Genomic DNA, 14,941 nt, shown 5'->3' with positions numbered 1-14,941 from the left:
CAATAATTTTCATCCTTAATGTCTTTCACTCATTCCATTCTCAGGAGATGCTTTAGCTGAACAAGAAGAAAAGAAAAGTAATTTTAAATTTTTCATGTTTTGGCTTCCTTTCGTGAAAATAAAGTGTAAATTAAAGGATGGTCCGTGATGTTTTTATAAAAACGGAATTGTTGTTTACTTTGCAGGACTTCTTATTGTCATGTTGAATTAAGTAAGGTGAGATGTTTTTAAAATGTCCTTTTAATGTCGAGAAAAATGTAAAAGAATGTGGATTAAAATTTGTTTACTCAAGTTTTAAAGTTATATGATGATACTTTAGAGATATATATGATGCGGGGGTACACAGGTTACAGTTTTAAAGTAATATGAGCTTGGTGTATTGTGCGTTGCTTATATTTAAGGGGTTGATGTTTTTTTATGAAAAAAACTTTAAACTAAAGAATTAAGTTTTTACTCGGGAGATAGAATGCTCCATTTAACAGTCATTTAGAAGCAACAGAAGGACAAAGTTCACGATTTCTGATAAATTACACACGAACTACTTCATCTGCATTGTTTTGCTTTGGTTGAAATAATACATTTAAGAATGATGTTCTCCAATATCTGTTCATACCTTTCTAAGTAATAATTCAAACTTAGAGCATCACTCTTAGCGATTTAAATCAAATTCAGCACCATGTTAGAGTGACACAAGGATTAGGACTGATTTTTAATCAATTAATTGATTTTCCTGAAAGCACACGTGATAGACATGGTCAAAAATTCATCTTAAGGTCGACTTAACTCAGATCTGAATCCAAATTTCATCGAATCTCCATGAGCCAGTGTCACGCTGACCTGCAACGGAGTTTTCGGCCATTTTAATGGAATGTGCCTTTTGGGTATCATTTATTACCTTCTAAATAATTCTGAAATATAGTTGAAAACCCTGCTGAAAACATAAAATTTCAATAAAATCAAACAACAAATTTCATTTTTTTCAAATAATTTTTTCTTTTTTTAGTGTCTTCCATTAATGTTCTCATATTTTTTTACAAATTTCATAAGATTCGACTATACTAAGATAACAAAACGGTTGCATTTTATCATTGTTGATTGTAACAAAAATATGTTTAAGTGCCTTATAAATACAAAATGTCTTCCCTACTTAATCCTAATCTTTCTTTAATACAAAAAAATTGTGAAAAATATTTATAAAAAAATTATTTTTTTTGCCTTCCATAAAATTAAAAAAAGTCTCTTTCTAAATCTTTGATTTTTCGTTTATCATTTGACAAATTTCATTTCTCTTTACAATTTGTGTAACTTAATATTCTAATTTTCCTCGTAATAATTTCATTATGACTTAAGTTAATCGCTTGGGTCTTGGATTAAATTTAAAGGAGTTTTAAGAGTAAGTTATTGATTAATATTAATTTGGACCGTTTAATCAATAATTTAGTCTTATTCTAGCAGTTCATTATTTGATCTAGAGCAGGGTTGTCCAAACTGCGTGCTGCGACACACATGAAGCGACTAGGCTTATCACTAAAGTTGTGTCGTTCCAGTTTGAACAACACTGATCAAGAGATTAGAGCAGTGCTGTCCAAATTGCGTGTCGCGACACACATGAACCTCAATAGCCGACAGGCGTGCCATTGCAGTTAGGACAACTCTGATCAAGATATTATATTTCAAATGTAATCATCAAGCCCAGCTGAATCATTTCATTTTCTTTGAGAACAAATTTCATCTTGTCTTAGCTTTTTTCTGGTTCAATTAACATTAAGATTTATTTTCACAATCATATGTCTGTCCTGATACATAAATCAAGGCTAACTGAAGAAAGCTTTTTGTTGCTGCTTTAGTCTGCGTAGGACTTACATTCATTTTTAATATATCTTTGCTATGCTTATTCATCCTCGTGAACAGAAAATAAGATATATGAAGCAATAAAAAATGAGGGTTAGGAGGAAGGGATGGAGATCTTAAAAGTAATTTTTGGCAATTGTTTGAGTCAAAACGTGTTTCTTTTATCTCAAAACTTCTTATTATTTTCTTTCATGTTGATTCAAATAAATGGCTGTTGTGGTAGATATGTCATACATCAAATGCTGCTGTTTTTCTAACTTTTTTCTGACTAGAAATCGATTTAACGCCATTTATACATGGTGATGCCATACTCTTTGACTTGTTGCCTCTTGTTTTATTTTGTTTCCAATATCTACGATTTATATGTACGAATAACATCACGAATTGGTGCTCGACATAATGGACATACACCACCGTTTATTCCACCACGCCAATGTTTCATCGCACAATCATAACACATGCACATATGACCGCACATGTACAATACTGAATCGATTGGACTTTCATAGCAGATTGTACAATCAACACCTGGTACATCACCATTGGTTCCACTATAAATTGATGCTGAGCCGTAGATAGCGCTACTTGTCTCAACAAATGATGTGTTCTGCTGCTTTTTGGATGGTACTGATGCGTAGATTGCTGATGTACTTTCACTTAATCGTGTTGCACTCTGGAATAATAAAATAAAGAATTTATTAGCTTCATACTTTATAAGTTCTAATCTAATAAGGATTAATGCTTAATCCATAGATTAAAATAGACATAATTAATTGACACTTACCCGTGAGCGATTACTAATTGTTGTTGATTTGACATTAACTGGTGGAATATTAACGACTAGAACTGTGCCTCCATGTTGAACTTGAATATCACCATTTGATTCACTAGCAATATATGTTGTAGCATTTGATAATCTTGACATTGAGGTCGAACTGACCGTTTCCACAGGTACTTGTGCTTGTGCTGGCATAATACGATGATTGAGTGGGACGGGTGACGTCAGAGCCTTTTGTATGCTTAATTGTGGTGGTTGATGATAAGCTGGTGGAATTTTTGACAAGACACGAATACCCTGAGTTGAGCCATAAACATCAAAGAATCCCCACAATTGTAAACTTTGGTCTATAAACATTAATGTTACTGGTGCATTATCATTACGACTTATTTGCACTTCACCAGCCATTGTGACACTAAATTTAATTTCATCACCACGTTGAATTGGAATAACTTGTCCAATGTCCTTGCTAACGACCCAGTATTCAGGACGATCAAGAAGCACGTCGCTATCATCAGGCAAATCGGATGGTAATAAATTTGATGGATTGCATGATGTTAAACCGACAGCAAGACTTCCGCCATACAACGAATCATTTTTAAGTATCTGAATGATAAATTGTTCGCCATATTTAATTGGACGTTGTGTGAACACGTAACCCTGGCAAAATTCATTTTCAACGCGTGATGCAATAGTTCTGTCTTGCGTGAGTACAACATTACGTCCAGTAAGTGGGTGGAATTGAAGTGCTTGATAACCAGCAATGACACCTTGATTTATCATATTATTACTATTGTGTATTGTCTGTCGACGTTGAGTATCAATTGATACACTTTGGATGCGATCATTAATGTCATAAATATCTTGAGTTGCTGCTGGAATTGATGGTAATGGTGCTGTTACTTGTCTTCTGACTGGAGTTGCATTTGAGCAGTTGTATGTTCTTGAATCAATAAATTCACAGGCTGATGAATTTCCATAAATATCAATCATTGCCCATAATGGTCCACGTGTATCTACATCCGTAATAAACAATCCCTTCTCCTCACCATTAATTCCATAATGAACTTCACCCGATGTTGTAACATAATAGAAAAGGACATTATCACGCTGACAGAAACGTTCATGTAATGCTTTACCCCAAAATCCGGGCTTATTTGTGAGATCAGGACATGCATATTTTGGTAATGTTCCTTCCAATGACGATGGATCCATACATGTAAATCCAAATCGAATTACACCGCTCCAGTTATTTGAAATCTCAACAAAGCGTACACATACTCGTTCATTTACTTTAACAGGACGTGCACTGAATGTAATTCCTTTACAAAAGCTTTCGTAACGACGAGCTACTTTGCCATCTCGAGATATACGTATATTGTCTCCATGAACACTGTGAAATTGTAGGGGAGGTAGATTATTTGGACCAGCACATGATGAATTTGTTCGGGATGCTATAGAATGAAACAAAAAAGAGAGAGACATTGAATTAATTTTGGTCAATTGAAAGTGAGATTTTTTTTTAGGTATGAATGTAAAAAAGTTAGTGGCTTTCGGCAATCAAGTGCAAAAAAGAGAACAGGAAATGAATTAAATTCATTTATATTTTCGCACGGTAGTAAAATCATTGACGGTGGAATTGAAACTTGATACTTATAATACCAAAAAAAGTATCGGTGTCGTTTGCTACTTTGAATGGTGTTCAATGATGAATGGATAGATCAGGTAGTGAGTCAATAACTAAAGTATTCGGTTGGTTAATTTGTTTGAGCAACGACCTTTCAATCAATCAACTGTGTGCTTAATCAAGACAGTCAAGAGCTATCTAAACTGAGCACTCAAGTCTTCCTATCTAGATCTGTACTTTGACAGACTTCAGTAAGAGCTTAGGTTAGCCATCACTGATTTAGATAGGATTTAACACATCCGCTGCATAATATTTTGTACCAATAACAGTTATTGATACATTTTTAAGGTTGCACAATGGGAATCAATTGGCAATCTCATTCACAGCATAAAAAAATCTTCATCTTCTTCCGTTTGATTCATTATTATTATTTTTCTGGTTACGGACGATTGATTGATTTGATGGAATCATTTAGCAGTCAGAAAATAAACTGTAAGCAAATTTGTTTACCAAATAGATTTCTGACCATTAGATTATTACTTCTTCTAGTCGTTGTTTTGATCACTAAAAAGGCATTTTCAATCTCTTCATCTCGAAAAAATTTTTTAGACGTGCCACGGTGAATCGTAATAATTGAAATAAATTATCATCCCATTCATAAAGATTAACTTCACGCTATGGTTGATGCTACAGTCTCTTTCACTTCTTTTATTATTTTAATGTTCTTAACTCATGCGGAAAATTACGTAAGAGAATTCATAATATTTTTTCAACTCTCATTATTTGAATTGGAAGTCTGTATTTTTTGGGGATTTTTCATTTTCGCATTGTATGGTTAGGGGCTTTCGATAGTTCCTTGAAGTTATTACAGCATAAAGTTTAATGAACCTGTGGGAATATTTTGAAAGGAATTTGCGGAATTTTTATCGATAATATCTTGAGAATATCCTAATCCAGAACAGCATAAATCGGTTAATAACAATCAGACAATTCAAAGTATCCTACAATACCAGACAGGTTACATGACTCTGTCCAGACTGCCGAACTTCACTGTGCTTGAATCAGTTTCAACATTTTGATGTTGTAAAGACCAACATCAAAACCATCAAACTTGATCAACAATCTTTTCAAAAATCCATTCTAAATTCACCACAAGATGAATACCCAAATGAGCCATTAATTTATTACAATTTCCATATAAGCAATATCAAACAACTTCTGCAGATTATAAGTAATAAAAGCAATCGATCAATGAAGTTTTGAATTGGAGTTAATAAATTTCTGACATAAAGAAGATTCATAGCGTTTAGGAAGTTTTTTCAAAGAGTCAGTCAAATGAGCACAACAGCATTTACACAACCATTAATCATCTTTCCGAAAAAAACGAGTAGACAACGTATGTGTGTGTATTTAATGAATCATTCACATATATTATGCGGTTTTCATTACTCTATCATTTCAATCTGCTACTCACATCATAAACCACAATAGCCTCAAGAAAAGTAAATGAAACTTGAGTGAAATTAAATAATGTTGATGAATATTGGAGTAAATAGAAGGAACATCATCTTGTTTCATGCGGAATAAAAGTGTTTATTCTTTAAATGATGTGGTTTGGCTGCATTGAATTTATAAATCGTGAGATTTTTATGCGTAAATAACTCCGAGCGCCATGAACTTCTTATGTCAGGTAACATTTATGTTAATTTTTAATTTCCTCCCAGGTATTTGCACTCAGCATGAGCAATAACTTTTCACCTACGATCCATAAAAAAGTAAGACAAATGCTAATCGTAAATCATTTGTCTGTCCCTTTTTCGGCCATTTCCTTCCTACCCAAGTTCCTCTTTCTCTTCTTAATTTTTATGATGACCTTTCACAGATTCTCTAATTTCATTCCATGTGCCGATATACTTTTTATTATCTTCCTGTGTCCCTTTTTTACTCTGGCGTCCATGGCGCTGATATTCAGGCAAATAAAATGTTTATGGACATTCCCATACATTTTTTTACCTTCCTGTTGTCTGTTTTCTTATTCTCAGTCTTCCTTGGCTAATTTGAAATTCTTAAAATTTGCATAATAATTTTCTTCCTGCTCTCATGCCTGACTGTATTTTGATTATTTGATATTCATGTGATCGATATTGGATATAAGAAGAGTAAATAAATTCTCAGGAGGTACGGTAAGGAATTTCATGAGTTCTGAGAATTATTTTGTTTAGGATTTCTAATATTTTGCATTTGAATGATTTGATCCTTAACATGCAGCCATCACTTTAAGATAAAAAGTACATAATAGCATATCTGGAAGATGTTAAAGATGCTCAATATATTGAACATGCACCCTCATACTCAATATCAGTGCCAAGGCATCAATATTAATGAGGGTTCAAAAATCGATGCAGATGTCAATAGACCCAAAAAAAATAATACAACAAAAAATCCCAAGAAACAAAAAGATTCAGGTATCCAAAAAAATATGACGCTCATAAAAACTGCACAACATATGCAGCTTGGGTTTCTTTTTCTATCTCTGACTTAAAGAAAATGAAAACTTCGTGTTGCACATTGTGTTGCTTCATTTCTCCCCCTTAAAAAAATATATTAAATTTTTACATGCATACATAGTAAAAAGAAGAGATGAAGAAAAAAAAGGAACAAGAAAAGAACAGACACAAAAGGTGTTTTTGAGCCTATTTTCGTTCTGCTCATTTTTCTCTCTTCGATTCCAATTGAAAATGAACAAAAATTTTTGTAATTTTGAAAAGAAATAAAAATTCGTCAGCTGCTCACGTAATTTCTCATTTTTCATAGCTTATTGGACACAACTCACAAGCTGACTGATTTTTTGGAATGATATTCGATTTATTTTGGAGATGAGTTCTCATAATTATTGAAATTATGAAGGGATTTTAGTTAAGTGCTTAATATTTTAAGCGATGAATCTTTAAATGACTGTAAATCTATAAATCCTCATATCTTTTCATCGATAACTACATAATTAAAGACTTTCATTGAGCATCATCTTTAAAAACCTTTCCATTAAGAAATTTCTGATCACATATTGACAATGAGACTGAATTAGTCCTAATAATCCAAGCTTATCTTTGTTAAATTCTTAATTATTATTTTTCTCTGTTTCTAATGTTTCACCGACAAAAGATTATGAGAAGTAATAAGGTTAATTATTCATAAATGTATGGAATGAAATAGAAGAAATAGAAAGTAGTAAAGGACAGACGCTGAGCATGTGGATGATGTGAATGTGGTCTGGATTTGACAGAACAATTTATCCTGTTGCCTGTTCATGTGGATTTGGAATTGAGCTAGAATTTATAAAAATTCATCAAATTTTATGAAAGGATTTAACTACTTGAACTAATTACCACGATTATCTTTAGTTTGACAATAGCAAGCGTGCATCAAGTTTAAGAAACAGACCATAAAATAATCCCAGATCTTCCTTTTTAATTACCAGTCTAAGTAGAAAAATATTTCAATTTTTATCCTTTTTAAGAAGTGCTTAATTTTTAATTTCTTCAAGATTCTTTTATTGCTAAATGTTTACTTTCATTATCCATTCTTTGAGTTTTTTCTCAGAAAAATTGCTTTAAGTACATCATGTGCGCCGCATTTCATTCAGCTCAATTCCTTAAATCTGTTTGAAGAGGCTTTGAGAAATTTTTAAGAATTAACATAAAATCCTTGGATCTTTCAAGAAAGACATGCAGCTTGAAAAATTAAGAAAAACAAAAAAATATAAATTAATTTCGTAAACAGAAGACAAAAACAATCCAGCACATCCTTTTCCTCGAATTAATTGATACTACATCACAGTACTTGTGTATATATTTATACTCATCATGACATGAGACTCTTTGTTTATACTTTAAATATTCTTAAAATACACGCAGGAATTTCTCAGAGATGTGACAGCCAAGACGATGTCAAGTGTCGTGTGTATGAACATTTTACATTTCCTTTTGAGCCTGCTATGAAGCAAACGAAATTCTTTATGATGTGATGCTAAAATTAAACTTTTCCAATTTTATACTCGTGTGACTAATGAAAAGAGATATTCATGCAGGAAGATAAAGCTATTTATGGATATAATTTATGACTTTATGCTGCATTCTAGAACTAGAAATTAAAAAAAAATTGTCTTAATCGAGTGAATCCCCCCTAACCCCGTTACTTCAAAATTCATTCTTAAGTCTGTAAAGTCTTAGTCGCTCAACCACGACTATAATTTTTTACAGCTCATAATTTTTCACCAAGAAAACAAAGAAAAGTTAAGTAGAACCATGTGATGGAACTCAATATCTCTCCGTACAGTACAATAATGTTCATGATGATGTAGAATAATGTAATTTTATGAAGCATGGCAAGTAAGCAACAGCAAGTTGAAGAGTTCTATTTTATGAAATTTTTTTATTATACACATTTTTTTTTGTGTGTTGCTTTCCCTACCAGACAGTGCCAGTTGTTGGAAATCATTGAGTTGAACACATGTTCCATGAAATACACACATTGAGGATTGTAATTTCTATTGAAAATCATAATTTATATCTATATGCGGTTTCCTCGACTCTCCATATGTGAAATAAGAAATTTCTATGTGTAACAATTATAATAACTTCACATTTATATTAGAGCTGAATCACCAACGCATAGCACGCGCTCATATCAGTAAGAAAAACAAACAAGAATTTATGACTTTTATGAAATAAATAAGAATCATCATCGCGTTGGCTCTACTAAGTATAAATAGGCGAAATTTTAATTTTATGAATTGCGGCCAATTTAGAGACTTGCTCTGCATTGGCTGTTTTATGCTTGAGGAAACAATTTAAATTATAAAATGTGCGATAACAGCTCTCCAGCATTGTTGAATTCAACAGCTTTATAGGAGATAAGAAGAATAATAAAAAGCATACTTCAGACATCAAAGAAAGACATTAAAAAATTTTAAAGAAATTAAAAATTCATAGCAAAATATGGAACCTGTATACTGAAAAATAGCTTGGTAATCATTGAATTATAAAAATGCACCGGGCTTACTAACATTTTTACATTTTCATACGTCAAGCGTAACAGGCAGCTGGCAATCAAGTTTTTTCTTTATAATGCGGGTCTGAATTGAGAATATTCTTATCACTTATCTTATAAGCTATTGCCACAAAATGTGTTGTCAATTTTATCAGACTTTAAACTTTATATTTGATATTAAAATGTGTTAAATAATTTAATACACAACATCCAGCCCTCATCCCATGACTATCAACATTGTAATGTGGTTTTACTACTGCTGTATTAAATGAAGTTAATCTAAATGTCATTCTATCCAATAATATTACATTTTTTATGAAAAGTAACACTTTTGCGTAGGATTTATTGCGTCATTTTAATGCTGCATTGGGATTATGGGAATTTATTACTCCCGAATGAACATCAATATACAAATTTTGTTTCCCTCTTCTTTATTCCTTATCATCAGCATCATCATCATTTAATCAATTCGATTTAATATTTTCATGCGATTATGAAGCTTCCCCTATTTATTTTCTGATAGATTCGCTTAGTGCAGCAAGAATTAAACAAATGTTTTATTTTGATGAATTTCAATGAAAAAGTTTGAAACTCTATTGTAGGCTGAAGATGAATTAATTCTGAGTCATGACTAACAAAACTGAAAATCGTGATGCTTGAGAATGTGAACAAGTTTTTAAAAATTTTTTTTGCGCTGCCGGTTCCCTTCTCATGCTCAAAAAATATTGGTAACAAAGGAAATAATGGGAATTATTCCAGAAGACGGCAATTCTTGTGATCGTCATGCACCGATGAGTTGAAATTCCTTTAAAATTGAATAATGAGGAATTAATGTGGAGCAGGGTTCAGTTTGTTGGATGTATTGGTTTTGGTATAAATTAAGATAAGGTATAGCCAAGAGGGTCTACATTTTAGGGTCTAAAATCAGCTTGATTGTATAAAATTGGCTCTAGAGTCACACAGTGAAATCAATAAAATTCAATATTTGTATTGTACATCAAACAACAGCCACAATATGAATTAAAGCAGTGAATATATTTTTTGGAAAGTTTGTTAAATCCTAAATCACATTCTTCATCGCAACATGTTCCATTAAGATTTCACTTAGATTTTTATTTCATATATAAAAAAGTTAAAAACATGTCGAGAACCTCCCACGATAGAAATGATGTTGAATTATTGCTGTTATATATGAATTGTTGCTGCTTTTTTTGTTGTTAAGTGAAATTTATTGTTGGATGAATTCAATCAGTTTTTAGAGGTAGTGTATCTGTTAAGTGGTTTCAGAATTGTGTGATAAATGAAGAGGAATTTCATATTGAATTGACATAGAAATGTTTAAAATTGATCGAACAAGGCCTTTTATGTGTAAAAGGTCTTTGGATATGACATAAAAAATGAGCACGCAAAATTATAAAAAAGGTTAACAACAAAGAAAATCCATTGAGAATTTTTATGTCAACATGACGTTCTTGTCATATTCACAAATACACATACAGCATACATCTACCCCTCTTTTTACGCAATATCATCTTTAAAACTCATCAAATGCATTTTTTTCAGTCTTTCAAACTTTATAATTACAAAAAAGTCTGTTCTGAAAATATCAAAGACTGTAAAAAAATGATATTCTTCAGCTCGTTAACCCCTCATGTTATTTCTACCTACTTTCTTAGACTGTATTAGTGCAATGATGAACTTTAGCAACAAGAAAATTTTGAGCAGCTGTTCATAATTTTTGTTGTATTTGTACCTTAGAAAAGGGATTTGTTCTGCTTAAATTCTCTCTTATTTCTTTATATGCTTCATGTTCTTACTCTTTATATGCTGTTGGAATGAAAATCGTAATAAACAATTTATTTTGTTAGGGGTTGCAGAAACTACTCTTTTATATAATTCATTTGTTGCTCATCGACATGAACTGGACATATGAAAATTTTGCACATTTTCATCACCCGAGAGAATTTTCATTCTCTTTATGCTTTAATTTTAATTGTTTGGCACAATAATATTCTCTTTTTGTGTTTAATTAATGTGATGGACGTGCTTATTTGCGTGGGTGTGAAGAACATTAATTTGACAATCAAAATTGAGTATGGAAAATGACAATGAAAAATGGACAAACAGTTTTACAGATGGTATTTGTTTCATTTCTATTATTGTGTAACTGAGTAAGATCACCAAAAATTTCCCACTAAACTACAGCCTAACATCAGCAGATAGATGGATAGTTTCTCGAATTTTATGAATGACACACAAAAGAATGGAAATTTTCTGTACAATAAGATAGAAATCATATAGCACCATTATGTGAAATTGAGACGAATGAGAATAAAGTTCATTAGCATATCTTAAGTAATTTACGGACCGTAAGCTCGTCCAAACTTTAAAAGAATGCATTGTTAATTTTGGGGCTTGTGAATGAAATAAAAATCAGTGAATGAAAATTGAGCAATTAGATGATCAAGAAGGTGAAAAAACAGAATTGATTCACTGTGTCTGATTTTCAATGGAAAGAGCAGGAGATTAAAGGTGTCGATATGCAAATCAGAACGAGATTTTAATCTGGGATTTTTTTGATGAATTCTTTCAATGAAAGCATCAATACGATTTGTAAGAGGAAACAGTTAGAGGCGATTATCATTTGGCATGGAAAGTGAATACTTATTGAATTATTCATGGAAATAATCTGAAATTTTTCACTCGAATTTCTCACATTTTATGTATAATTGGACGTCAGAGACTTAAGTCAGCATTAATGCTTATGCAATATTCTAGAAATGTCTTGTAGAACTCACAATGTAAATTCAAATTTAGACAGCTAACAAAAATTTTGTCTTCTTATTTTAAAACTATAAATTACATTCCATAACACCTGCAAACAACTACACAAATTGTGTGAAAAACTTTGAATGTATTCCGAAGAAATAAGAGCAAAAAATGCACAATTAAACAATTTTCATCTTCTTGTTGCTTGAAGGCAGGGTTGAGCTGGCATTCAAATGGTGTTAGGTTGATATAGACAGTTAAGGCAACTTTGGCTTATCTAAGTTGGAATTAGTTATGAATTAATCAAAATTTAATTGAATAAATTAGGTTCGAATCCTAAATTGGTCAAACTCTCACTTATTCATGAAGCAAACGTGTGCCTTTTTTTGCAAAATTTCCAACCTTCCATCCCTGCATTATTTAAACCAGAAAATGAGCACTTTCAAGACATTAAACGGAAACATTTTATTTTCATGTACCGGTGTTGAAATATCGGGTACATGCACCATATGTCTCATAATCTACTTTTTTTGGTATTTGCCATTTCTTATTTGTCTTTATACACAAAAAGAGAATACCGAAAAACTTCATTGTTCCTCCACATCCACCTAAAATACAATCATACATGAAATTAAGACCATCGAGAGATTGAAACCGAAAAGATTTTTAAGAAAAGAAATAGAAATGCAAACACAAATCAACTTCCGATTTCCGCTCGACATGTGCTTCTCCATTGATTGCATTCTGGTAATTCAATAGATGAGAAGACAATAAGCAGCAGTCAGCAGTCAATGGATAAAAAGGAAGAAACATATTAAATGATTAATTTTTATGTATTTATTTCACATTTATTGTAAGGTTTCAATGCTCTGTAAGAAGAAGTTCTGATTCTTTGACTGTTGGGAATTGGGAGGAACTGACTAATTTCCATATAAAAGCCAATGTCCAATTGTAATTTGAAATATATTTTACTTAAGATGCGCTTCATTTCTGATCTTTTCGACTCAACTTTTGTCGGATCCTCTTCTTTTGTGAAAAACTTTTTATGAACTTTTCTTCTGTTCTTGGATATTACATTTCATTTTACACTTTTGTGCCTCTTGTTCTCGAACAAAAAAAATGTAGAAGAAGAAGACTTGAAAATGAAAGCAGAGAAGCCCCGTATGGAATATCAAGCGACATCGTCAACGAAAAAAAAAAAATTAAAATCACTTCCGATGGAAGAGAAGAGTAGTAGCGACAACAACAACAACAATAATTCTACGCTATGCTATGCATGTGTAACGTTGCCTGCTTATTTGTTTTTTTTTTGTGTAAGGAAAGAAGAAAGCACATTGGAATGAAAAAAATGTCATATAAGGAGCAAAAGAGATCAAATGTACGTAGTGCACTGTGTGTAAATAAGAAAGGAAGTTGATACATAAATGTATTTGTGTATACATCCATAACCATCTGTTTCATCTTAATGAGTAGGAACGAATGATTAACAAATGGGATATGTGGGAATAGTGCAGCATTAGGTCATAGAAAAAAAGGAAATATTTCAAGGATAGAACGGTTTTTTTATGTCCTCCTCCTCCTACTTCTTCTTCTTCTTCTCGTCATTGCCTAAAAGTTCATTTCCTCTACATCCGGTGCATCACAATAAATAATAAGATTTCCTGTATTTGTTAGATTCTTTTTTTGTTAAATGATTATTAATGAATAGTACAAAAAAGTCTAGGTAATATGCTGTGCCTTGTCTGTGCTCTATCTCATTTCTGTTCATAAAAATTTAATTTCCTTTATGGATCTTGTCAAGATTGTCAGTTTTTTTGAGTATAAAAAGGAAATATCTTAAAAAAATCGTGAATTGTGTACGAATTTATGATTCGGCAGCGATTCATCATCATTAATTAATTTCCCATCAAAACTCAACAGCTTACACAAGAATCTTATTTCCTCTCCGGTCAATTAAAAAAACAATGCGACAACAGGCGACAACATAAATCGATTGTTTATGTTTTTATTGCCGTTTGACAGACTGAATGATTTGTATTGAGGAACTTGACTGATAAAAACGCGTTGCGTCATTCGTTCTCTCTCACTCACTCTCTCGATGTTCAGTTTGCGGCAGATAAAAAATATATCGCGGAAATTCTTTTTTTTTTTTGCTCCCTTTAATAAGTGACTTTATGTTGTGGATGGAAGAAAAAATTGTCGCCACGCGATAGACTGGCTCTTATCATTAAAAAAATTATTATTTAGTTTTGCTGTTTATGATTCTTTGCTGTACTTATTGAGCTTTAAAGTCAAGGACTATCCTATCGGCGTTTATCAAATTAAGATTTTGTATTGTGGATTGTAAAATGGGAATTCCAATGATAATTATATGACTGATCGAGACACACTTCAGTGTTGCCGCTACAGCATTAGAGATTGCTGTATACTTAGAGCTAAGTTCCGGACAATTTGATCGATTTTGGCAATTATCTGCCAATTTGTTCTAAGTTCTTGGATTTATGTTGACAGCATTTGAATGTGGAATGCCAAAACGACAGCCATACTTTCAACTGATCAATCCTCAATGTTGAACTTCAAGAAAATTCAAGATCCAGAAGAAAAATCACAGCTTAAACAATGGAAATCAACAAAAAAACAAAAGAATCAAATTGTAATCGATTCATGCCGCGTGTGATAATTTTTAATCAGGCTTTGCTGACTGTCTGGCGCACAGTGGAACTGCACTTAATAGCATACAAATGAGGCATTGAAAATGCATTTCATTCAATTCTCAATTCAATTCATTCATGATGTAGAATTTCTCCATCTCACTCACTCATTTTGCTCTTTATAATGTCTGTAATGTTATGTTAACATGCTACATA

The 14,941-nt window shown here is 32.0% G+C and overlaps 2 protein-coding genes across 3 annotated transcripts in view; one reads left to right on the top strand and one right to left on the bottom strand.

Annotated features, from left to right (window-relative positions):
* LOC139097260 (monocarboxylate transporter 1-like) overlaps window positions 1-14,941 on the top strand; it is a 203,102-nt gene that overhangs the window by 140,937 nt on the left and 47,224 nt on the right. The gene's annotated exons all lie outside the window — the stretch shown is intronic.
* neur (E3 ubiquitin-protein ligase neur) overlaps window positions 1,011-14,941 on the bottom strand; it is a 41,028-nt gene continuing 27,097 nt past the window's right edge. For both annotated transcript variants that reach the window (XM_070649051.1, XM_070649050.1), the window contains exons 2-3: window positions 2,636-4,083; window positions 1,011-2,524 (exon numbers count right to left, since the gene is read on the bottom strand). In XM_070649051.1, coding sequence (XP_070505152.1) covers window positions 2,204-2,524; window positions 2,636-4,083 — 1,769 coding nt within the window. In that variant the 3' untranslated portion in view covers window positions 1,011-2,203. The remainder of the gene's footprint in view (window positions 2,525-2,635; window positions 4,084-14,941) is intronic.

This window comes from Chironomus tepperi, unplaced genomic scaffold (assembly GCF_022539635.2).
Source record: "Chironomus tepperi strain 1889 unplaced genomic scaffold, CSIRO-AGI_Ctep_v1 contig_418, whole genome shotgun sequence".
Lineage (NCBI taxonomy): Eukaryota > Metazoa > Arthropoda > Insecta > Diptera > Chironomidae > Chironomus > Chironomus tepperi.
This window is presented reverse-complemented; position numbering and strand designations above follow the sequence as displayed.